Raw genomic sequence first — 27329 nt, 5'->3', positions numbered from 1 at the left:
CTGTAAAACCAGAGAAGATGGAACACCCTGCTGAAACCTCACTTCCTTCCTAGGAATAGAGGCTGGAACAAAGAATCTCTATAGGACAAACATGATGTAATGAACCAGTTTGCAAACTGCGGAAGGAATGAATCACCATACAAAATATGAGCAGATAAAGCTCTATATGGACATCAAAATCCTTGCAGGAAAGACCAAAACTCCTCTTACAGTGATATACAAATAATACTTTTATTGCCTCTTCTTTCCTGCTCTTTGTTTGGGTGAAAATAGGCCATAAAGAAACAGACACATCATATTATTTGTAAAAAACCTTCTGATTTGACAAAAATGCCTCTCTAGCCTCTAGAGTTTTAATTCTGTTAAACCCCAGAAACCTGAAACAAGTCTAGCAGACCTGACAGCACTAATGAAAAGCAATGGATGCATGTCTCATCTAGTGCCATCTAGTACCCAAAGCTTAGAGAGCTCTGACAGCAGCCAGCAAGAGGACTGCCCATGCCAGTCTGAACAGCTTCCAGGAGAGACCTAACTTGCAGCGAGGTTCCTCCAGTATAATCTTTCCAGAGCTCAGTGTCACACCACAGCGTACTCCACTGTGGTGGCCGTGCATGTGCTAGCATGGCTCCTTAGCTCAGGAAAACAGCACCTACCACTCTTGTTTGTACTCCCACGATAGTCATCTAGTGCCTCGTGCTGGCAGACTACAAAGCCAGGGTGTAATCCATAGGATCTTAACACAGCATGCCAGGAACATGCACTGTCTACATTTCATGCATAACATGAGGATCACAGAGAGGTCTTTTTCTTTCCTGACATTAGAGAAGGGCGACAGAAAACAGCACCAGAAAACAGCAGAATGAAATAGGAAGCAATATACAGAGGACAAAAGGACAGACAGATTTTATGTACTAGCACCTTACTGCTGGCTTCCCTCAGACTCCAAGGGAAGAACTGGTGATCAACATGGACAAAGGGGCTCTATCCTGTTACCATGTAATTCAGTCTGGATTGCTAAATGCATCACTACCTGATGACACCATCAGACTGATGGAGGGGCCAGACCTATTTTAACCCCAGCAAATTTAGTGTATCTGCCACTCCCTGGGAACATTAGTAACATGACAAAAAAGGAGCAAAGTGCACTGGCATCTGTAGGCTTTCAATTCAGCATCATGAGGCCAAATCCACAGTGTCTGCGTTTCTGCTGTCCCTTTCCCTCTTTCCTCCTCCAACAATCACTAAGAATGCCACTGAAACACAGTTAACTGTCTCGCTGTATAAGTCTAAATCAGGAGCTAGATATTTAGATCCAAGAAGCCCATGTAAAGGACACTTGGCTCCATGTCACAGAACAGCAAGAGCAGTGCAGAGCAGATGGATTTTCCTGGCATGTTTTACTTCAGGAAGAACTGAAGGGAGATTGCTTATGCAAAGAGAGATGCAAGAAGCAGGAACCTACTAAGAGCCAAAGGGTCATCTGTGTCCTCATTTTTATTTCTGGAAAATGATTGCCCCGCGTCCACTTTCCTGTGATCACTTTGCTCTAGCCAGTGCTCCAGTATGAAAAGCTAATCTTCCTATAAGCAACAATACCTGCTGCCACAATAAATGCAAACTGCAGCTTCAAGACTAATTTTAAGCTCAAATCCTCTTCTGAAGAAAAAAGGAAACATCTTCTTTCCTTGGAGCAGGAACTAAAATCCTAAATAATTTACATTTCTTCTTTCTGAACACAGAAGCTTTTAATCATTATAAATTCAGCAGCCTGTCAAACTGAAGGTGATTCTGCAGTGGATTCCCAGGCAAACTGATACAGGAATCAGGCTGATCTGTCTCCCTCATGCACCAGTGCATGCATTATCTGCACTCTTTTACAATTGAGAACAGCCACAAAACACTGCAAGAATAATTTCATTTTTAACTTGTGAGTTAAGGGAAGTGCATTTTCAGGATGTCCCTTTCAAAATGGCATTTTTGTTCGACTGCATCAGTCAAAATCCTACAAAGCTGCTACTCTACAACAGTGTACAATATCACCAACATTAGGGTAACATGCCCTAAAATATGGAACTTCAACAATCCATCCAGATGTGACAAAAACTCGCAACCACCTTTTTGCTAGGGACTTCCGCGGTTCAGAAACAGGGTAGGTGTATGCTTAAGTTTTTGTGAGCTCAAGCCTCAAGGAACAGGGGAAAAATAAATGCTTAATCCAGGGCCATAGCTTACAGATCTATTAATTATTTATTTACACAATACTGATTTAGATTCACTGTGCAAGTGTATTTCATCCATGGCCGCACAACAATACCCAGAGACCCTCTAATAAAGAGCAGCATTGCAAATTAGGTCAATTTAGGCAAGTATATGCCCTAAGACATGCTAGTGGTTTATCTGGAGAGCACAAAGCACATTCAAGATAACTCACAGTCTTTTGCTTACCTCTGTGGGCTTTGTATACTCTCCATTACCCCAGACATGCAGACAAAAAAGGCAGATGTACAAGTTGTTTAACCATCTTTGACACAAGACCATGAGTTTCGTGTTTCTGAGACAGTTCAGTGATCTTTCAAGTATTATGTCCACTTAACACCCCAACAGAGTCCAATGAACTCCAGCTCCCAACATGGGAATTTTCTCTATCACTTGGACTGAGCTGATGTGATCTGTAGAAATCCCTTTCAACTGCCCTCTCTACTCACAAAGAGGCTGGCCTATCCAATATTTACACAAGTGTGAGAAAACCAAAGCTTTGTGATGTTCTCCCATGTGGCTTGTTATTGTGAAACATCAAAATAAATACCAGGGAAGAGAACCACAGATGCTCTTCCCCACAAAAGAATAAACACCACAGAAATAAACTACAAATATTCCTGCTGTAGAAAGCCTGCATACTTCTGCATCAGCAGTTGTCTGGAGTATGGATGTGTGGAGCTGGAGAGCAAGTTTCTCACAGAAGTTCAGAACTAAATAATAATAAACATTCTGAAATATCTAACTTGTAATCCAGAACACAGCTCCTTACTTAGAAGCATTGACAGAAGAAACAGACATTGTAGTGTGAAAATCATTTTGGTTGGGCTACAAAAGGCCTTAATGAATGAGCGTCGGCCACTACAGGAAAACTGACAGAATTCACACCAAGTCCTCATTGCTGGGATTTGAAATATAATCCCAAAATTTTCAGTCCCCTGATTTAAGAAACTGCCCACAGAATACAAATACCACTTGGATTACACGGCTCATATGTCACTCAAGCAAGCCTTGAGGTTTTTTTGTAAATTCCTTGTTTTTTTGTAAAAATATCTGTTGAAAGCACAGGGAACAGTGCTGATTGTTAGCACGGAGCAGCAGACAACCTCCCCAAATTGTTAACTTTCAGAAGATCAAGTTTGAGAAGGACACAAGGAACATGAATGCAAATACACTGATAGACTTACCTACCAGCTGAAGGGACCAACCTGGAATTACATTAAGACTATGTTGTCATGTACCTCTGTTTTTTTTGTCTATCCTATTGTCAATCCTATTGCCTATTCTAACAAACATATTACATCAGGAAAACACCATTTGTTTAAAAATAAAAACCAACAAACAAAAAAACCCCACTCAAAACAGATGACTTCTAATGTAGGGTGCCATTCTCCGAACATCAGCACCAGCCATTTCACTTTGAAGACTTCTGGAGCATTCTAGTTCTCACCCAAGAAATTAAATCCTTAGATCCAGCTGTTGTACTGTACTTTATTTAGTAACAGTGGAAAAATCTGACCAAGAAGGCAACAGCTATTGTGTTTCAAAGATTATTTCAGGTTTATAGATATTCCCTTAACTTCTCAAAATAAGTATCATTATATGTCCCCAATGAATACATTTATTAAGAAATTCCAAATCACATACATTTAGATTAATTCTGCATTTATTTATACAGAAATGGCAAAACAAATGCCAGCTTTCATAGTTAGTTCACATGCAGTAGCTACACTACTTAGTAGCTTTGCTGTCTGTTTATAAGAGCATTAGCCTGAAGGTATTCTAAGGCTAGATCACGAGACAATTGAGTCATTCAGATAGTTCATAGTTCACATGGATGAAAAAAACATCTAAAAAAAGACTATAGCCAGCTTTTTATTGCAGCTTGAAAGGCAACAATAGTCCAGCCACAGTAAAATATCTGCAAAAAGAGGTTTAAGCCTGATCTCTGTTGCTTTTCAAGGGATAAAGGGAAAATACTAATTTACATTGTTCAACTCCCAGAATTTCCAGAGTGTAAAACATTAAGTACATTAAATGAATACAAAATCTAATCTTGTACCTGCATCATCCCACAGCATGCAAAAGTGTTCTAAGTTCTTCTGCAGGATTTCCTGGCTTTTCTTTTGGAGATAGGGACAGAGACAGAAAAACAGACGAACCCAACTTATTTACAGATGCTGAAGCTGTTAACACCAGAGACTGAGAATCCAGTCTATCCAATACACCTACATTGAAATTCCCAGTTACAGCTAGTCAGAAGCCCCACTTCTGCAATGTGGAAGACCTGGACCTCTTGGCTGCTAGGGCATACATATTCATATATGCATCAAGGCCTTTTCAAGTCTCCAAGCAACACCACTGCCTGCACAGTTTCTTCTACTCTTGCAAAAACCCTTACAAGCAAATACACACCAAGCCCCAATCAATAACAAACCCCAAAAGATCTTCTGATCAGATATGAAAGGAGGAACAGAGCCCTAATAATTTACTTGAGCAGATATGCCCCATCAGTAGGGGTAATTTTCCATACCTTGCTGAATGCTACAGTCAGCTGAAGACATAAGTATTTGGCATTCATAACAACGTGCATCAGATGTCAGAACAGTCTTTCTAATTTTTAAAGGAAATACACATTTTGATACAGTATAACATATTTTAAATATTAAGTCTTTTTTGTTGTTGTCAAAGCACAATCAGTGTGATACACATTAATCCTTGTTTTTCAGACATGGAAAGTGCAAATATGTTGAGGGTAACCTATTCTATCGAAGAATCTACAGTGTAAGAACTATTTCCTCTGAGTTGCAAAAGGGATGACTAAGAGCATGAAAGAAAGCGGGGTAAACTGAACCTTAAAGTCTGCCTCCCACTTTTGTCTGAACCAGAGTATTTTGTTAGCAAAAGCATCCTCTCCCAGTACTAAGGGTTAGAGGGAAGAGCCAGCCACCATCTTTAACAACCTGTTCCAAGGGGCAACTTCATGGACTGTTATATTTATCCTTTATTTTTCCATTTGAGCTTGATGAGCACTATTACTCACTTTTGCAGTAAGCCCCCTGACCAAATTTCTTCCCTCTTCCAGTGTTATATTTTCTCAAAAAGGGTTGAACTAAAACAAACAGCCTTTCTTTATGAGAGTAAGAAAACCATGATGGAGCATGTACCATTATTTGATAAAGCTTCTTTGGTTTTCATACCTGCTACAGACTCTAGTAACCATTTCCACTCTGCATACTCCAGCACAGTGCTACAAGATACGACATAAATCACACTTTACAGGTGTATCCAGCAGCTGTCCTTCCAATGGGCTTATGCTGCACGTATAAGTGTAACTGGTTATCCATAATACACCATAGACCCCTTTCAGGGTCATGGAACAACAGGATAAGCCAAATATTCACATGCTTTATTCCCAAAATGATTGCTTTACCTTTGAACTGCCAAACAGGGTATTTGCTTTTTCTTGGCTTACATAGGTTCAGAGATTACTGGGTTGTAATTTATCCTTAACATTTGGCCAATAACAGAGACCTGAGACGTGAATACCCACTGCATCCACACACACTGCACTGTAATATACAACAGAGGGATTAGACATAGGCACCTTCTCCTACAGGGAGGGCTGAAGAAAAAAGGAAACAGCACTAACTATGAATTTTAGACACAGTTTTGCATCTAGTTCAAAATTCCATCTCATAAGAGGCAACATTTTTATTCATATTTACATTAAAACATTACAGTAAGTGCACATAAACGTCCTTACTTGAAGTTAGCAAGTTAAGAAGTATAATAAAACATATTATTCCCAAGAAGTTAATTCTGCCTTAACTTTAAAGCCGGTGCTGAAGAAATATACCACAGAACCTGTAAATTTATTTGATGCACTGAGCATCAGCCATGAAAAACAAAGCATTCAGAAAAAGAAGCCTTGTGAATGTTTTAACACAAACAAGAAATTAACAGCTGCAAACAGGCAAGTCTCTCCAGTTTTACAGGCACACTAACAGTATGTTGTGACTTGCTTCATGTCAAGCAGATTCTGGCTGTGCATCATTGCTGTAAATGAATGGAAAATGGAGAAACAGCATCAAAAGTAAGGGATCAGACAGCATATCTAGAAAAGCCTGATGTTTTTTCAGCCTTGAAGAAATGTCAAAGGCAGCATGAACAACTGAGCTAGACACTTAGTCAATACCTTAATATTGTAATCAATTATCAGAGTCCTGCTGCAACAAATTAGTCCTGGGCACATGGGCAGGAAATAGAAGTAGTGTTGAAACTTCTCACTGGCTAAGGCTAAAAACTGTAGACTTAACTATGGCACTGAAATAAAAGAACAAAAGCTTTATACTAGCTGCAGTCACTAGAACAAAGCTTCACTGTAATATCAAAGCCAAAAGGAAAAAAAAAAAAAAATAGAAGATAGCGGGTCTCATTCTACATGGTACTGGCTGGCATTACTTCAGTTCATTTCAAAAAAGATCATTTGTCTTTTCTTAAAATGTAAGACATTGTACTGCAGAATACCCAAGCAGTCACACAGTATTTTTATTCTGTAAGAACTATCTGCAACTGTAAGGATGGAAAAAAAACTTCTCAAAAATGCAAAATACTCCACCAGAAAGCTCTGCATTCATAAATAGGAAATTATACTAATGCTCTGTACAAATTAGAAATGTATTAAGTTGAATGTCTCACATCTCCAGTTTTGGAAACTGACTCAGTACAGTAAGCAGTTCAGGTTTGTTAGGACAAACACTGAAATACAGCCATTTTACTGGCAAAAGTCTGAGTAAAGAGCATTTACTAAAGAATTGCTAAATTACAGCAAATTTGGAGTTTATGACTGTATTTTTAAGGCATCAAATCCAACACTTCAAAGTCATGCAGCAACATGCTTTATTAGGTCAGAAAAGATGAATCATAAGCAAAATTCTACTAAACCAGTAAAAAGGGGAGGGAACACTACTTTTCTGCATGGAAAGTAGAGAGAATGTGCACACTAAGTTTAGAGGGAAATAAAGTTATATGTTGAGACTATTGTAAGCTAGCATAAGAGAAATTTACTCTTCTAGTTTCTAGTCCAGAAACAGATTTTATTGCTTATTAGGGGTTTCCTCAATTGAGCTGATCAAGACATTATGTTGCTAGCTGAATCATGACCTACATGCTTATACAACAGACTATGTTTGAGCTCTTGGAACTCAGTGTCAGGCTTTACCTAAACTAACATTAGTTCAGCCAAGTATCAATAAAAGCAACAAACAGAACAAGCACTTTGGGCAAAGTCTGACAGAAACCCTGACTCTTAACAGAAGATATCGAACTACTCTGTCACAATTAATATGTAGACATTTGACAAGAAAGAGAGTAAAAGACAAAAGCATTAAACGCACGTGATGACTACAGGAAATTTAAAAAATACTGCCACAGTACCAGAGTTACAGATCAGAACTGATTTGTCCAGTCATTTCAGACTCAAATTTACAACATCTGCTTGGCTACAGCACCTCTTTCAGAAAGACATCTGCTATTCACTCAGGGGACACAGGGCTTTCCAGTGATCTTCAGTATCTTTCAAAAAGGGCTTTTCAACGAGTAATTAATTACAAGTAGCTTTTAATTCAACAAATACACACTGATTCTTGGGAAGCTAATTTAGACTGCCAACTCTCTTGAAAAGACCTGGAAACTGCTGCAAGTAGAAGCATCATCTGAGGACTTTTCAGTCTCTTGGCAGACAGAAATTAGCACCAGGTGTCCTGACTGGCGCAAACACCAAAAACAAACCCAATATGAACTCCTTAAAACTCTGCCAGATTTTGAAACGCCATCTGCCACTTAATCAGCTGCGATTTCTCCCTCTGCCATAAGAGCAGACACATACATCAACATGCTCTGATAACTTCAACTTCTTATACAAATGTAGTCTACAGTGATACACAAAGACAGCTCACACCCACAGGTTATCTACAATGAACGTTCCAGAAAAGGAAGGCTCTGCAGGATTCTTCTATTTTTTTTTTTTTTTTTTTTCGTAAAGTTGCAACACACGAGTTCATTCATTACTTACTTTGGCTAAAAAGTAAAAATTACACCCAAGTTTCCTTTCCATACTTTTTTTTGATACAGTTTAAAGCTCCTTAGGTTTCACTGGAAACAGCGTTAACAGAACAGACTGAATAGCCTAAGACTTGGCTAGCCAGAAGACAGGAAGTAAACAAAACCCAGGAAAATAGGCTTTTTTCCATATTCCTTGAAACTAGAGTCAGTGATAGCTTACAGAATTATCCATGTATCTGTTCTTCCCAGAAAAGAACCAATACACTAATATAATACATAAACTTGAGTTGCACCACATATAATATAAAATGCATTCAGAAAACTCACCAGGACCCAAACAAGATAGGCTTTGGTGTACATTTTTTCCAGGAGTACCTGCAGAAAGGAAACAAACAAACAAAAAAATTATACTTCAAGCCAGTAAGGGGCAGTAGGGTTGCCTTTTTTAAGATTCAAGATTCTTTCCGCATAAGGTCCTCAAACTTTGCTATTTCAGTTTCTTTCTTGTGATGGCTGATGGCATGATCTACAGCAAGATTTAGCATTATAAGGAACTGCTTATAATGGAAATGCAGGATGTATTCCCAATTACAACTATCCCATTACAATTATTATATTTAAGTTGGGTAGCACTGTTTTACTTTACTCATGCAAAGAAGACCACAGATAATGGAAAACTATCACCTATACTGGCTTTATAGCATTTTTTTTTTTCCTTCTGTATGCTACGGTTACTTTATTTGCATAGAGGAGCAACAAATTAACAACATTGTCAAATGTGCTAACAATCAAATTAGATATAAATGAAACCACTGAGAAAGTTAACCCACCCTTACTGTATTACTTGAAAGTTATGTGAAAATTGACCTATGGACCTCATTATTTTGAAGGCTATTGAATGAAAGCAATCTTTCAGACTACTGGGTTAAGTGCAAAAGTCATGTGCAGAAGTTCATAAAAGGTCTTTTGACAACACCTTTCTGCAGGCTTTAGGAATAGTGTGTGATCCTATGGCATGGTTTTCATCAGGAAACAAGCTGCTTTTTACCGCCACTGCACTTGTTTCCCCCCACCTCAGCCTTGCAAATAGAGCTTTGCTCCCAAGTGAAAATCTTACAAAGCTTTTCCAAAGGTTTGTATCTGTTCTTTTGATTCACACTGGCAGAAAAGACTAATTTTAATTCACCGTTAAAGATAAAACAAACATCTGATACAGAAACATGAAGTGGACTAAATATCCTCAACAACCAGAGCTAATCAGCATCCTCTCACAAGAATCTTGCTTAAATTGAACACAGACTAGGCAAAATCTAGTGTACACTGTGTCTTGCAAGCATACAGCTTATAAGCAGATGACAGAACATCATTTAACAGACAGATTAATTATCCTGTATTTTTAGTCCTTAATGGGAAGTTTCAAGCAGATAGTAGACAGTGAATGTCCCTAAAGCAAATAGGTAAGGAACAGAATTTTGCAGAGCCAGTGTCCAATACGGTGAACTGCAAAGAAAAAGAGCCAACTATCTCAATTATTCTGAAATCATAAAGCATAGCGGCTCCTTCTCAAGACAGAGAGATTCAAGTAAAAAATTGACTACACAACAGCTGATTACCTCTGGTCTCACTGACTTTCCTTGCTAAGTGCAGTGGCCCAGATGATTTTGGTGTGCACTGGTTCAGTGAAGAAGACCTGGTCTTGGCTCCTAAAAGTAAAAGCTTAGATGAACTTTAAAGTAGCACTATGTCAGCAATTAAAGACATATCTTACTTTTTACAGTTAAGTACAAGATACACAAATCTACTCAAACACAAAAGGATAAACCTTCTAGAACATTTAAGCTGTATTTAAAATTAGCTCTGCTTTACCAGAACTCACCTTGGAAGAAATAAAAAGATAGTTTTAAAAACCTTCTAAGCAGGAGAAAACATTAGTAAAGATTTCATTTTAGCACTAAGATCAAGTTACTTTCATCTCAAAACAGCAGCAAATACAACGCAGCTACGGAAACACTGGCTGAAAGAGACCTCCAGAGACCAGATATCCAGACTCCCACTCAGAGCAGGGTCACCATTAAGACAAGATCAGTTGACCACGCTTTTGTCTAGATGAGCCTTGGAAACCTCCAGGAAGGGTGGTTCTATGGCATCACCGGGCAAGGATGCATTTCCCACTCTACAATTTGCAAGCATTTCTGATTGCCACATCATCTGGTGCTACTGAGAAGAGTTTGGCACCATGGCCTTTACAGCTGTCCTTTTCAAGTTACTGACTACACAGGCTCAACTCCCTCAACTTCTCCTCACTGGACAGAGACCCCAATCATCTTCCTAAGTCTCCACTGGGTCTTTCCAGTTTCAAAACAACCCTCTTGGTCTGGGAAGGACCCAAAACACAACACAGTAGTCCAGGTAACACTGATCTGAAGGGGAATACCAGCTTCCTTTGGCCACACTGCTCCTGCAGGTGCTGAAGGCACACTTCCAATTCACTGAAGATGATGAGCTATGCATAGTTGTGCCACATGTGTTGGACCCCAACAGAAAGCATCAGCTTGTCAGAAAGCCATATGATTCATGTTTGTTTCAAGGTGATTTCTAATTTGTGGCATTTCACTCTTTACTTTTTTAAAGTATGTCTTTAGAGCAAGACGTTTGGCAGGAATCTCTTAACTTATTCTCAATTATGTCAGATAACAGCTAAAAATTTAAGTCTAAAGCAGGAGTACAGTATTTAATTAGGTTTATCCAATTACAATAACCAGTTCACCACAAAGACGGTCAGAAGCAAGCTGATAAAAGCTAGGACTTAGGAAAGAGACACAGCAAGCTTATTTATCTGCTCCCATTATGTTTTTAATTTTGCTCAGAGAATGAGTTGTCAACTGGTGCTGGTGGCTTGAGTAGAATAAGCACGGTCGGCCAATCAAGAGGTCCTAGCTCGAACAGAAATAGGAACCTGAACAATGTTTAATACAAAGGAATTACATTTAATGTTTCTTTTAGCACAAGATGATAAAACAAAATTAATTTTCTTGTCTCCATTAAAGCTTCTAATTCAGCCAGTAAGAAGAATATCAAGAAAAAGCAGCATGAAAAGCTAAGTTTCTGTGACTCCTCCCTTTGAAAGATGGGACAATGTCATTGATCTACAAAAGAAGATACATCTAATAATACCTTATTCAAAAATATATCCCCATCCCCTAAGGCCCTTTCAGCTCTGAAAGGGGTGAAGATAATACAAAGTCTGCATAAGGACAAGAACAACCATACACTGAGGATAAATTCAGGGTACGTCTGTTCTGCAGATTACCAGCAGTGACAGAGTCTGTGCCTGAACTTTCTGAAAGAAAAGAACTCTTCTCAAAACAATGCAAACCCCACGCAATGACACCTGCCATGTAGCAAGGTGCATTTAGTCCCTGTACCATGAACATTTCAGCCTTCCTACAAAGTCTTGCAACACTTTGAAGCACCACTGATGTGATTTTACCTCCTCTATCTACAAACAGACTCATATACCTTTTGGAGTTGACCTCAACGAGTGCAATCTAGGTCTTGGTAATGCTTTCAAAGAGACAAACCCCGAAGTGCCATTCTGGCAGGCTGGTTTTGAAGGCCATTCTCCATTCCTGATGACTGTGGCACTTGCAGCTGCAAAACAGAATCACAAAGAATTTTCTCTAGGCATATAGAGTTTAGGGAACACTAAATCGTAAGCCAAGACAGTTTTACTAGAGATTAAAGGACCCTGAAAGAGGTTTGAGTTTATGCTCAAAATGGAAATTTTTCCTTGAAACACAAAAACCTGAAATTTTGGGAAAACATTGTTTCAATTACCCAGAAAAAATATGAACATACTTCTGAAGTAAGTACAGATTGAGTAGACTTTGGTTTGGGCACTGAAAAATTACGTATACTAACACATTAAAGAGCAAGAATTCACATGGCATTTACCAGAGACAAGCAAAAATTAAGTCACTGTGGAATTGTCACAATGCTGCTTCTCTCTCTAGTCATTAAAAAAAAAGGGGGGGGGGGGGGGGAAGCTTTTGTCATATATTACCAGGTTTGCCTCAGATTAGTGTTTTAATGAGACTGGCCTTTTTTTAAAGGCAATGTGAACTACATGACTAATATTGTTCATCAAAAGATGAAACATATACTCTTGAGATTATTTTAGTGTCTTTAAATAGACTTGCATACACCATGTAAGTTAACTACTTCAAAAAGATGCTTTCTGGCCACTAAATATTTTCAACCACAGAAAGAGGGTTTCCCTTTAACTAACACATGCAACTGAAGCCATCATTGTTTTTTTAAAAAAGGAAGTTGGAGTCTCTCTAAACACACAAAAGCTAAATATTTGCAAAAATATCTATAAACGAGGAACAATTTGCATAACACATCAGTAACAGTTATTCTGTGGGAATCTGACCCTGATCAACATCAGATCATTAAAACCAAGTTGTTTTAGTAAAGCATGAAGTGTGAAGCAGTCCTTAACATTTTTTGTAAATCACTAAATTAGGGATGTTTGCTCAGAGTTCACTGCAAGCAGTTAACAATTGCCTGCAAACTAGTGTGCTATTTCCTCTTCTAAATCAGCAGCACACCATGGAAGTCATGCTTGGGGAGAGTGAGCAGCCTTCTGGTGCAGACTAGTTAGGACAGTGTTCTGTCCTATTGAAAACTCTGGAGTCAGCTAACCAAACTGTGTGCAGGAAAAAAACCAAACAAACAAACAACAAAAAACCCCACCAAAACCCCACAGATTCAGAGTTTGATCACTTTCGGATTCAAAGCTGTTTATTCATAGAATTTGGAGCAGCTACTGCAATCCTGAATAAAGACAGACAGGTATGAAGTGATCTCAGCCCAATAAAGATCTGAGAACTCAACTCATTAGAAGAATTTTAATGAAGTATTGACTGTACAAAAATGCAGATGCAGATCAACTGCTAGGATCAGCTTTTTAACTTCTGAAACAGTATTTACTTTATATGTAATTATTCTAATGCAATTAAAACCTGGATTCATATTCTTAACCTCAGAGTTAAACATTTCAATATGTTCAAAGGATAGTATTTTCAGCTCAGCACTAAAACAGATTACTGTTAAAAAAATCTAATTTTCAATGCTCAAACTGACTGCCTGCATGCAAAATATGCTTTTAGTAACAACAACATTACAAACCTCATGATTTTTGAACTTCTCAAATAAGAAGTCATTTTAGAGAAAAGAATCAAAAAGTTCAAGTGTTCATTAGACAAAAAAAAAAACCCCTAATGCTGCCACACGGAATTACCAATCCAAGGACATCCCATAACAAAGGGCTGAGCTGACAAAGCAGGATAAATGCTCTCCTGTCATTTTTTTTCTCTGCTAACACAAGACAAACTCTGAACAAGCCAAGCACCTTTTTGATTTAATATGGTTGACAGGATGACAGCAGTTTGTCATAAATTTCATGACACACACAGCATAAGCCACCCATTATGATCTTTTGTGTCCCACAAATCTAATAAAAAACACTATAGGTTTACAAATTTTTTTCCTGACATTATTACATATTAGACTAAAGGAAAGAATAAAAAAACAAGAACAGCACTGTACTTAGCATTAGAGTACAAAGTAAATTCCTTAGTTCTTTGCAATTTGATTCAAAGTCACAAAAATTTCACTAACATACGAATTACACATAATCTAAAGTCATTATACTCACAATACCTTACTATTAGACATAAATAATTCTCATCTAGTGTAAAAAATTCTCTAAAGAAAAATTATCTCACAGAAAATCAGCAGATCAAAATATTGCATATATTTACCAACCTCCACAAAACAAAATACATGCTTTAGAATAGAAATAAAAAAGGAATACAACCTACTTCTCTTCCCAGTAAACGTGGCTAACAAAGGAACAATACAAAAGCTGTAAGACCCCACTACCAGCAATGTCAGTAAGGTAATATCATAGTGGCTTCCTGAGTCAGTCGGTGGTGTTAGTGTAGAATTGATGAAAATAACAGGAGAAAAATTAGTTTCTGTGCAACTGCGGAGTCCTCCTGGTATAGTCATTTAAAAAAGATCTAAGCAAGCTTAAAGTCTACGAGACCGCAGCCATGTTCAGCCTCTCATATTGCTCTTGCTTGGTCTTCGTGAATCGGAGTGGAAAAAATTGTAAGCTTGAAGGCAGTGGACAAAACAGATTACAGCAGCTAGCAAATCAGGCTAAATAAGGAGTCATCTGTTTGGATACTTAATCTGAATACACTCCTTTGTTATGAAGCGATGACCCCTTCCTTTGTTACATGAGGGAGCAAAATGAAGAGCAGACAAAGCTGCTTAGCAATTCCAGATGCAGTCCTAAACCTGAACAGCAAAAGTCAACATGGCTGTCACAGGATCAGAACCAATCTCATTACAAAGCAACCTGCACACAATGCATATTTTATTACATACTCTTATTCATTTGAGGAATATGTTAGGTTTTAGTTTAATGAAGGCAGTATGGGGCCGGGGGAGAAGAACACGAGAAAATGTAGTTATGTATGTATGCATATGCGCATACATAAACCACAGATGCATGTTAAATCACAGTTCTCTTTTTCAGTCCATTGAAGACAGACATAAGTGACATCTGGCACAAACAAAAGGCCTTTGCCCAGTCTTCAAGATATAACAGGTGATACAATAGTAGCAGAATATTTGAATGCACTTATTTGAATATGCATAGCTGGGAATACTAATATGTCTGATAGTCGTATGTTATTTCCTTCATATTTTTTGCCCTCAGAACTCCTAAGAACTGCTGTAGAACTTCATAACAAAGCAAGTCGTGTTATTTTTCTCCCTAGTTTTAATCAACATGGATTTAGTTAGTTCATACACCAATGTTTACAGCTACCTTAGAAATTACAGAAGTCTACCCATGCAATGATTGATCTTCTAAAACAAGCACTTACCTGCCTGTAATTTCATCTACACATTTTGTGTTAAAACTCTGAAAGCAGATATAAATCGGTTCAAGAAAATAATTAGTATCAAAATCCTGTAACACACTGCTCCAAATATTATGCCAAGTAAACCATTCTGTTCAGATTTATAACACTACTCGTAAACACTGGAAAATCTTGCTTAAGAAGACATGATGGTTATGTAATGTTTCAGGATGGAAGAGAAGTTGTACCAAAATTTCTACTCATCAACCCAAAATCCAGGGCTCAAAGCTCCTTCAGGCAGTAGGTCTCAAAAAGGAAAGCTCTAAGTAAAGAGGCAAAAAGAGTAAGACCTAGAACTAGTAAATAGTACAATCAGAATTCATACAGGTACTCGTCAGACAGGACTCCCTTCCAAGAGGATTTTTTCCCACAAGCAGTTGATGTTGGTTATCAATCAGTTAAAACCCATAACCCTCACATATACTTACAATTAGCGCTGAAAAGACTTTGCTCACTCTGAGCACTGCTGACTGATGAGAGGCTAGGTGTTCTCTCAAGCACTGATCTTTTGACAGGCACTTTGGATTTGGCAAGGGATTTACCAAAGCTAGTCCATGAGGCTGGAGAATTTTTCACTGAGGCATGCTTCTCTCCTGGCAAAGATCCTACGCCTGTCAATTAGGGGGGAAAGAGGAGGGAGAAAGAAGAACAAAAGGCATAGGAAAGAAACTTAAACATTTACTTCTTTTACACGTATGCCTGCAAATAAAAATATTTACACAGTAAAAATCCATATAAAGTGGCTTAATCTACTTCCTACTGACACGGTAAAAAGTGCTGTAGACGCAGAAAAACCATTCCAAGGACTTAAAGCCTCAGAAACAAGTCAAGAGCTTTACAGATTGGCCTTGGTGCAGACATCTGCACAAAAAAAAGGGCTGTTTTTGCATTCTCCTACCTAGCATTATGGTTTGCTGTACCGGCAATCCCACAAAAACATAACCTCTATTTCAAAGACAATCCAAGAAAGGATTCTTCTGTTTGCTCCTCCCCAAAACAGATTCACAACTCCACTCCCCTTTGACAGAACACTAAAAGATAATATCCTTTCAAGGAATTAGACAGCATGAGAGTATCAAATTGTTTTGTACTCATACTAAAAACTGAGTAGTTCTACAGAACCAGTTTAACAGCTCTTCCAAAACCAAGTTCTTAATGGCCAGCTGGTGCAGCAACATTTTTATATTAAGTCCAGTTTTCATTTGAGCTTGTTGAATATAAACACCCAACAGCTAAGTTAATCAAATAGGAAAAGCACCTATACAGGAGATAGGTGTAAGAGGAGCTCACTCTTGCACTACTAACAAAGCAAATACACTTTCCACAAGAAGATTTGAGTTTAGTCAAATTAAGCTTTCAGTTTATTTCTGAAAAGTGTGCACCTAGATTAAAATTTCAGTGGCCCAGAGAAGTTACAAACACACAGACTTCTTTTGCCAGCTCTGAGTTGACTCCTGCCAGCTCCAGTATTGAGATCTTAATACAGCCTTCTGAACATGGATAAGAGGTTTTCATTTTTGTAAAAAAACAGACATATGGAAGACAGACTTAATATTTTTTTAGAAAATATTTTGTTACTTATTATAACCAAAACTATCTAAAATACATTATTTTTTCATGTCACTGCCATTTTCAAGGCTGATAAGACAGTTTATCTTACTGGAAAAGAAACAACTACAGTGTCTCAGGTTTGACTTAAAACAGTCAAATTTCTATTTAAAGGGAATACCCTTCCCTTTATTCTTGTTACTATAAACCCCATTTCAACTTCACTTAAGCTAGAAGACTGCTGAAATATGACAAAATTAGCTAGTAATTTCACCTTAAGCAACACCAGTTTTACTACAGGATCTCTACTCTTAAATACTAATCACCAAGAAACCTTCAATTTGCACCAAACCCAGGAAATCATGACATTAAGAGGATTGCATTGAATTTTAGACAAGAAAAACATGCCCAGTGTCCGCCTTTCAACAGTAGGTGGTGTGACAGGATTAGATAACTTGTCTCAAAACATCCTGTATCAAGTACGCAAAATCAGGATCAGCACTGGTAAAGGAAGGTACATCCAAAGCTACTTCCCTCAGTTCAGATCAATTCAGTAACAAAAGAGAAACCTCACTTACAATATGTACTAAACCTGTATTAGCATATTACACACTGCTGGTCACAGAATGTAACATGCAAGCTTCAATGAGTAATTAAACAAGCTTTGCATCAGATCTCTCTTCACAGGTGCACTTTTACTACTTGTTTGTCATTACTATGCTGAACTCCGATTCTGTATATAGCTTTACTGTAGCCTGTTATTAATCCTCTGAGACAAAATTATCAGCCATATTTTAGATTTTTTTGTAAGTTACTGAAAGGGACAATTGAATATATGGAACATGATAAAAAGAATACAAGCTTTGTTGTGCTATGAGAACACCACAAATTGACATTTATTAAAACACCTCTGAAACAGCACTCCAGGCAACATAACAGAAATAATTTTATGTGTTCGACCAAAAAAGTTTCTGTCACATTTTTACATCATAGAACAAACCTGACAGCTTTATAAAATCTTCCACATTGTTTTCTAAAATCTTTTTTCATTAATGGGTCAACATACCAGGAAAATAATTAATCCAGACCAGTCAGAAATTCCTTTTCTAAATAGCCTCCCAGCAAAACAAAGTACAAAATCCAAACAACTCCCCAAAAAACAAACAGAAAAAAGTGCTGCTGTACAAACACTGTGTGTTAAGTTTGTATGACTTACTGAGTTAAAATTCTACATTACAAAAGGCAGCTAGAGGAACAAATGCGTTTTATCAGCTGCATTTGATTACTTAAAGATGAATGTAACATGTTTGATTGCTATTGTGCTGGACTTGTTCATCCAGTCCAAAACATACAGGAACAAAATCTGGTTTTCTTCACAGTGATTTTCACTCAAGAAGGGTCAAAGTAAGCATGTGAAAATCTCAGTCTTGTCTAGTACAGCATGTTCCCTATTGATGATTTGCAGCAACCCCAACTTCTCTGCAGAGGCTGGAGTGTGGCAGTGCTCAGAACTCAAACCCATCCAGTGAGCACAGCAATCTCTAGGATGCCCAGTTTCAAAAGCAGGTCAAGCAGATTACCTTTCTCTTAGTTCTTCTGCTGCTTGGTACTTTCCTATAATGCTTCTATTATAGTAATTACTCAAGCACTCAAATACATTTTTCAAAAGCCCAGCTCGAGGGAGAATTTCTTTTAAGTCATGACACAAGATCATTAAGCAACTACTCTAGGTATTACTTCAACTAATATTTTTAAAGGTTTTTTCATAAGTACCATGCGCTAAGAAGTCACACATAATTAAATGCAAAGGTTTTGAAGACAGAAGCAGGAAGATATGGTATACAAACCAAAGTAGTGGAAATGAGCAGAAAAGCAGGATATTTAGTCAACCATTATTATAAAGACAACAAGCAGTAGCATCAAAGTAACAGGCTTTCACCAGTTATTTAATCTAGTCACTCAAGTGGGATACCAGAAATACCACATTCCTTTACACTGAACTAATGAGTTGGCAATCCTTTAGAAAAAAGTCTCCATGCAACAACCAACCATGTTACTTGAACTATGTTAGAGTATCTCTTGTATTGGAATGGAAATAAGCAAAGAACAAAGCTCACTCTTCAAGAAGCTCTGAAGTCAGCTTTCATATCCTTACTCAAATAATCATCCTTTTATATCAATCCCTCATAGGTGGCTATTGTCAAGAAAAAGTTAAGTCTTCCTTTAAACAGCACTGGAGCCTAAAAAACCTCACATTGCCAGAATGTTGACATGAGGCAGACTGTAACGTCAAATACCTGTTCACAAATTCTGAAATTTCATGTCCGCCATTTCAAAACACATTGACACATTTTACATCTAGAACTAAACACTGAGAAACTGGCATTCATGGAGCTACATGACACCTGGAAATGAGTGGTTGGAAGCCTTTTCTAAACACAAACTTTGGGCACACTAAGTGCAGAAGCAGTTTTTTGAAGGATACTTTTTGTTGTTGCTGCTTTTGTTTAAATCTAAGGCTAACTCTAATAGTTGGCTTGGCCTTTCATTGCTTAACTCTTGAAAATGCTGAATTTTGGATTTTTGCTTTATGCATTTCTGATTTTCCTTAAGAGTTCAAAAATCCAAAGGGCTCTGTTTTAAAAATGCTAAACTTCTTAGCTGGTGAAAAAGCCCAGTCTAAGCCTAAGAGTACAAGGTCTTTCCAGCAGACCAATCTTAACATCGGTGTAAGAGTGCTTATGGTTGCCATTTTAAACAGCATAAAGCAGTAGCAATACTAACTAATTACTTTTCTGCTGGCTGCAAGCTTCCCAGTTTACCTGATCAGCCATTCAGCATTATTAACTATACTATCTGGTATGCTATACATGTATCAGCATTCCTTCAAGGAAAGAAGAGTGGCTACAGTATGTTTCATAATTCTAAGGTAATGTCTTTCTAATTACATCACCCTTTTAAAGTCTCAAATTACTACCAAAATTACCAAGAAGGCAGGACACAGTTACATTCTGTTGCTATGAATGCTCAAATGTTCAACATTAACATGGACAAAGCCAGGGAATGTCAAGTTACTTCTGACTCTTGAAATATTTACAGGAGAGAAATTTACTTGTTTAGAGGATAACAGATGGTCAGAGAACAGTTTATATAAGGCAAGATTCAATTCTCCATTGATACAGACTTCCACAGCATTCTTCCCGTTTCTCTACAATCTTTAAACAGGCAGCAAGGAACCAGCAGTGAGCTAGTGCCAAAAATATAACTGGGGTGTCAGTAGCCATGCAGGTAGATGTTCACGTGTTCTTCCTCTTACAGCTAAACATTCTTGGACTAAAACTGGGGAATGAATCATTCCTACTACAGAGCATTTATCAGCAGTTACCAACAACCAAAACAAGCCTTTTTCTTCCCTCAAATGATCCTACCATCAGAAGAGTGATTGGGGTGTTTTCAGTTAGGGGAAGAGAGAGGAAGAGTAGTGTCTCGTGTATGCCTACTGTTGAGTTTCACTTTTTCGCCTTCCTATCTGGTCCAGTTTTGAAATGTGGCCGATTTCCTTCCAGTTAAACCCTTCCACAATCAGAGACTTCTCCATTCCTCATCTTCCCTTCAACCACTTGCACTGTGACCTCTCCAGCACCTAGAAACAGCCCTTCTCTTCCCTGGCCTCAAGTTTGAGCTCACACCTGCTCTCTCACCTTCTGTCTGCCCATAATAATGCCTGCTTGATTTAGTCCATTTTAGGTTTTTCCTTTTGTAGAGTGAACTAGAGCAGCCCCAAGAGAGTCCATGTCTGCACAGTCATGCCGCCACCCTCTATGACCCCGGGCAAAGCCAGTCTCTGGACAGCAGATAGTTTTACACCAGCTTCCCAGGCACAGCAGCGGCAAAGCTTGCCCACTCCGGTTTTGCCAGGAGACTGTCATAGGCCGCATGCTGACTTAAACAATCCAATCCCAATCACTAGCTTTAACACAGCTATGGTAAAGTTCTGTCTGTTTAGAAGTACTGGGCACAAGAAGTCAAATCAATGTACTGCAAGGTAAGCTGAGGCAAAAGAAAACGACCAACCCCATCCAATCACGCTTTTCATTATTGTCCAGCTCTACATCCCACAAACCCTTCATGTTAGGCATGGAAATTTGTTTGACTTAGATTGCAGCTTTAAAGCTCACGTTATTTACAAATCTTTTAAGTTTTCTATTGTGGGAGTTCATGTGCTCCTTAAATGAAAGGGGAAGCTCACTGCGGCAAACAAATACAAATTTCTTCTCGAAGAAAATTATGCGTATTTCCCTCCTCCTTTACCTGCACCCTGAGAGAATTCAGAACTAAGCAGTACAGGTAAAGAGTTATTTGAAGACACACCAGCATGTCCTTGCAAGTAAATGACTAGGTACCAAGAAATTCCCCTGCAGGGAAATAGTGCACACCTCTCTCCTAAAGGAGAATATTCCTTTAGATACATCCACACTTCTGACAGCGTCAGAAATAGTCAGCATCAATATGCTGACTGTTAGAATCAGTCTCTGCAAGTATGATCACGCTTCTTGGTACAGGTACAACATATTAAAAGTTCACTAGGGCTAGTCACAAAATTGCCTGTAAAAAGTCTGGGAACATACGTGAAAAATTATTTCCTTAACTACGGTCACTGATGGCACCTTAAACAAAGCTGATAGGATGAAATGCCCCCTTCTGGAAGCCAGCAGACTACCTGAATTACCCATAAACGCAAGTATTTCCAACTCCCTCTGCCTCTTCTCCCCCATCGCCCCAAAACGCAGAGAACCACACCCAAATTATCCAGAGATAAATAAACCAATTTGCTTTGAAATCATTCATTACAACAGATCCCATATTACCTCACAAACAAAAACCCTTTCACTTTTACTCGTTTCCCGAGGTCAACTTGACTTCTAAAGATAAATAGGAAGTATTTTATTCCAAAATACATTTTTATGATGAACCCTATGAAAGGCTTGCAAAAATAAGAGCAGCACTTACACCACGGGAAGAGCTCCTTGTTAATGAAAAGTAACAAAAGAGAACTGGTGTCAAAGTTATGGTAAGCTTTTCTGCTAGTGTACATAGTCAAGGTTTAAAGCAAATTGACAAAGCTACATTCAGAGTACATCATTTTATGGCTCGTTTCTGGCTTCAAATTGTGAATTGACCATTTTGTAGATGAACGACCAACATCTGGGGCAGGGGTCTAGTGGTCAGTACTTGGCAGAAGTAAATATATTGCTCCAGGCAGCTTCCAGCAAACCATTCCTGTTGAGGATGTCCAGGAAGTGAGGGCAAAGTAGACTGGAAACATTACCAGGCAAGTCCAACTCAAGTGATTGGATAAACAATAAACAGCAAGGCTCCCAAGCCCTCACAACTAACACTGTTTTCTGAACTCTCACAAACTCACCAACTTGACAAAAGTCCTTTTGGATACACTGAATAATTTTTTCCCCAGTTTAAAGAACTGGTTATGAGATACAGAGTCACTGTGCACTAGAGATGTCTGGATTAAGATGACCGCAGAAGAATCACAGACAAGCTTTGTGTCATACTATGGACTACAAGACCTTATGTTCTGTGAAGACCCATGTATTAATTTCCTCCTTTCTATACCTCTGAAGGGGAACATGCAAGTTTTAAGTTCACTTTCAACACAGGCTTGAACTAGTACATATACAGCTGGTGATGGGGTCCAAGGCTGTGACCCAGGAAGAGATGACCGGTCCGGGGAGATGGTCCCGAAAGGAATCACCTTCCCGAGGTCTGGTGTCTTCCTCTCAGCTGCTGGCAGAGGGGCCCTTGCAGAGGCTGTCAGCTCTTTAGTGATATCAGCTCGTGATTCCAGCTCAGCTCTGCAGGGCAGCCTCTAGGTCAAGCCAGACCAGAGAGAGAGACGAGAAGGCCCATGTGGCTGGTTCCGCACGAAGGGAGCTTTATTATGGGTCCCCTCCGGCGAAAGGAAGCCAGGGACGAGCTCTCTCCCCACAGAGGCGAACTGGTCTTCTTTTATAGGGATACAGGGGATCAGCAAGGGGACCAATGGATTACAGAGGGTCTGGGACAGACCACTGGGTTACAGAATGATCTGCATAGGGTCCCCCAAAGGATTGTGGGTCTACCTTTCCTCGCCATGACCCAAAAGTAGTCACCTTTCCAGGGAGTCCTGCTGGGCGATTGCAAAATCTTTTATCTCAGCAGACATCCCTCCAGGGCAGTGGCTGGGCATATCCCACAAGTACAGATGTATTAAAGAAAAGGAAACTGAAAAGGAGACTGAAACCAAGTAATATGGACTAAGAAGGACAAATAATCATCAGTAAATTAGTGTATGAGGAACCTGCTTCTAGGATCCATAAAAGAAGCTGACTGCTCTGTAAAAGAAAAGTGTAAAAAGATTGGCTGAAACTAAATGTTAAGCCTTATTTGCAGACCCTGGTGCATTCCAGCATCTGCATATAAAAATTACTGTTTATGAGAAAGTATATGGACACCTTTACAAGTAACTGTCTATTCTAGAATTTTGAGTAAAGTCACGACTGTTTCAAGTCCAGAGACCCTGGAAGTTACGTTCGCCTTTTAAAATATTTTGTTTCCTCTTGGCAGCATGTCAATCCAGCTTTAAAGAGTCACATGGTAGATAACAGGAATGATACAAGCTGAAAAATTATTTGCAGTAACTGTATTTGGGTTGGCTCCTGGTTCAGTGTCAGAACAAAGACTCAGGGATTGTGGGAATGCTTAGTGGAATTTAATTGTTTTGGTACTGCTTCACAAGTATTGTGAAAGGCTATACCAAGAAGCCCTGAATTACCAAGTTTATATATGTCTCCAGCTGTATGAAAACTGATTGAAACCATTCAGTTTGAATTTTCCATCTGAGAAGCCTTTCTTTGTGCAATAAACAGCAATAACACCCAAAACCAAACTGATTCTTAATCTGTCACTGCCTGTTCTGGTTTTAACTATGGAAGCTTCTCTCAATTCTTACATTTAAGTGCAAGATCAAGCCAAAATTCAACTGCAGGACTTTTGCAATTATGAACTAACAAGAAAATCAGCATTTCAAAGTATCACTAAACCTGCATACACATTTTCTATAGCATCTGGGGAATTATTTTTCCCATGCTTCTGGTAGTTGCAGAACACAGGAAAAGTCCTTCAGTATGATCAACTTGTCATATGGGAAAAGGTCTCACTTGTTCAAAAACATCTTTAAGGAAACACAGAATTCGTACTTTCAACCTTCTCTGTACCCAAGCTTTCATTAGTCTTGTTAAATGCTATGAAAATACCCTCAAGAGAAAAAGGGAGTGACCACTGGATTAGATTCTTGGAAATGATTAAGTAAAGCACAGGGCCGTAACACTGCTGAAGGAATATCAGTGATTTAAATCAGAGACAAAAGGGTACCCAAAATGTCGCAAAACCCCCCACCAGAGAGCAAGAGACATTTTTGTTACACAGATGATTTACAAGGTTTCCATTGGTTTCTGCAAGTCTTTAACAGTAAGCAGAGGAATAGTATTATTGATACTTTCAGATTCCCAAAGAGTTTCAATTACACGTAAGGCTTGACAGAGCTCTCATCTTGACAGAGCTAAGACATCAACAACAACATGAAGTTTCTTACACTGAGAAATAATTTAAAGTAATGGTGTAATTTTAAGGGAGAAGTGGAGAAGAAGTTATAGCATATCAGAAGTCTTACTTGCAGGTAAAGCTCCTTTCCTTTACATAATTTCAGGTAGGTTGTAGTCAGCAAAAGGAGGTAAAAAAGGCATTGGTGGGCATACACATTTTGAGATGTACTGTAAATAATTTCTATTCCTATTTGATGCTGTTCAAACAATTTCCTGCGGCTCAAACTGTCACAGTGCTTCTGTTCAACTGCACAGCTGAAAATACACAGCTGCTGGGGCAGGTTTGACAGCAGAAAATCCATGGGAACACTAAAGCTCCCTGGCTTCTCCAATCCCCTTCAACTCCTCCCTTCAAGTGAGGCTAAGAAATGAGTCTTCCCAAACCATAACACCTCAACTGTTATCAGGCTATTACTCCTCCACACTGGCTATGGTACATCCAAATTAGAAGGCTCTGTGTGTTTCCTGGAACAAAAACAATAGTTGTTTTGATTTTGAAACTAGTTCAAAGTCTTCTACCAGGGCTCTGAAATTATATATCCTTTCCAGTAAAAATGAGTAAGTCAAATATGTTATTCTGTGTCTTGAATGCTAATAAATGTTTTCATTGACAGAAAACAAACATAGCAAAAGACATACTGCCTGCCATCCAGTACTACAGAAACCCACACCCACCACCATGGAAAAGTTACCTGTAGAGAATTAAGAATTTTGTCTTAGAATGAGTGTGTCATTCTCTCTTATGAAGAAAGAGATAAATAGTGACAGAAATAATTTTGAGGCATCTAGCTTGCAGCAAATCTGGAAATCTGGTCATAGTTGCAGAAATGGGGCTTGGCCATTTTGCAAATCACTTCAGTACACTGGATCAAAGCAGGCTTGTCTTTTACAGAACCTATTTCTAATTCAGCAAAAACTTCAAGTTCCAGTTAAGATACACCAATACTGGTGAACAGTGCTCAGCAACCATTTTGAAATAAACAAACCCAGTCATTTCTACCTCTAATATGCTCATAAAAATACAGTGTTTGGGATATGAGTTCTGCTCTCCTTCTGCTGTCTCCTGTTCAGGTAAGAAGCAGGAAATTCCCTGAGAAGAAAGGCTTTCTATTGGGTTAGCGTGTTACCACTAAAAACTTAGGTTTTACAAGTGGAAAAAAAAATTACCAAAATCTCAATTCCTGACAAGTTGCAAAAATCTTATAACTGGTGTTTTATACATGGCAATTTTTTCTTTCATTTCTTGAACAGCCATTGTATGAACACAATCCACTACTCATAAGCTCTTATTCTAGGAATAATACACACACATTTTGGACAGATGCATCACTTCTGTCCCTCAACATACATATGTGAGAATTGACATAGAGCTGTACTATTATTTCTCTTGTTCAGAGTATTTAATGAATTCAACTCCACCAATTACTCTTGTTGCCCAATGATCCAAATGCTACCAGTAACTGGTTAAGAAATAGCTGCATATATGTTAGTACCTCCTGAAGAAACAAGTTTGTCAGGATTTGGACATTTTTAAGACTCAACTTGACAAATGACTGAACAATCTAATCTGAATTCACTACTGACCCAGTTACAGGCAGCAGGGGCTGGACTAGGTGACCTTCAGGAGTCCTTTCCTTTCTGGATTTAGCTAGTCTATCTCTAGTCTGACAAAATCCTGACAGCAAACAACTGTACAGCTACTGAATGATTTATCTTGGGGCTGAAGTTTAATACCGAAGTGTTCAAATGACTCCACTGGAAAAAGCAGTTATTCCCTTCAGGGATACTTTAGCCTAAACAGGGTTTGGTTTACAAACTGCCACTTGGTCACAAAAAGTGTATGTACAGTTTTACTTCAAAAATGTCAAAAACAGAAGGGGTAAGCAGCAGTAGATAGGGTTTTACCTGAAAGGTGTGGTTGCATAATTCTGTGGGGGTTTAGCAGCAATCCCAAATAACTCCTACTTTGCCCCATATCCCACACCGTAATCCCATCCTCTGATTGACATCAGTACAAGGTTTACCAGGGAACAAGGACACATGTTTAAAAATTTCCTTTTTAAGGGGTGGGGAAGTTAACCTGATACAGTTGAATGCATCAAATCCTACCTTATAGCACCAAAAAACTGCATAAGCAAGATGAAGGATAATATGAGCTAGGAAAAAGGGACTTGGGGAAAGAGCACAGAGGAAACAAATTTCTTCTCATGGGCAGCATTAAAGTTCCAGTCTTATCACATAACACCACATGTTTGAAATGTTGAAGCGCTGCTTCATGCTTTTAGTTTAAGCAGCCTTTTTCCAACAGGAAAAATTTGGGAAATATTCTATTGACGACCATAATTTCAACATACATGAATTATTTAAGGAGTGACAGGTTTAGTTTAAAAAAAATCTGGGGAGTAAATATTTCTATTTTCAACAGGAAATGACTTCTATTTCTTCTGAAAGTACATCTAAATTTTTTTTTGCTGAAGGGAAGAATTTAGTCCTATAACTCAGCTTTGCTTACACTTATTTCTAGTGACAGTATCATAAATCTAATCTGGATTAATAAACTAAAGGAAAACTCTTTATCTATATCCATCTTGCTGCTTCTAAGGCCATAATTACAGACAGGAAAGCTCTAGGTTGGTATTTAGAGGGGTGATGAGTTCTCCAAGAAAATGGCAGCCTACAGGTTGGTGCCTGGTTCACTGAGCAAGTGCCTCACATGAGCAAGCCTCAAGTGGGAGAATAGCCTATATCCACTTTCTTCAAGGGACTCATCCCATAAAGGAATACAGATTTTATCACACTT

The 27329-nt window shown here is 38.5% G+C and overlaps 1 protein-coding gene across 5 annotated transcripts in view; it reads right to left on the bottom strand.

Annotated features, from left to right (window-relative positions):
- Positions 1–27329, bottom strand: part of MTUS1 (microtubule associated scaffold protein 1) — a 121829-nt gene that overhangs the window by 55837 nt on the left and 38663 nt on the right. For 2 of the 5 annotated variants that reach the window (XM_039551414.1, XM_039551415.1), the window contains exons 4-7: positions 15752–15934; positions 11842–11973; positions 9936–10025; positions 8650–8697 (exon numbers count right to left, since the gene is read on the bottom strand). In XM_039551414.1, coding sequence (XP_039407348.1) covers positions 8650–8697; positions 9936–10025; positions 11842–11973; positions 15752–15934 — 453 coding nt within the window. Of the gene's footprint in view, positions 1–8649; positions 8698–9935; positions 10026–11841; positions 11974–14210; positions 14447–15751; positions 15935–27329 lie in introns of those variants that run through there. The other 3 variants (XM_010401596.4, XM_039551416.1, XM_039551417.1) reach the window with 3 other exon arrangements.

The sequence above is a fragment of the Corvus cornix genome, chromosome 4 (genome assembly GCF_000738735.6).
Source record: "Corvus cornix cornix isolate S_Up_H32 chromosome 4, ASM73873v5, whole genome shotgun sequence".
NCBI classification, from domain to species: Eukaryota; Metazoa; Chordata; class Aves; order Passeriformes; family Corvidae; genus Corvus; species Corvus cornix.
The sequence above is the reverse complement of the archived record's forward strand: the minus strand, read 5'-3'. Positions and strand labels throughout refer to the sequence as shown.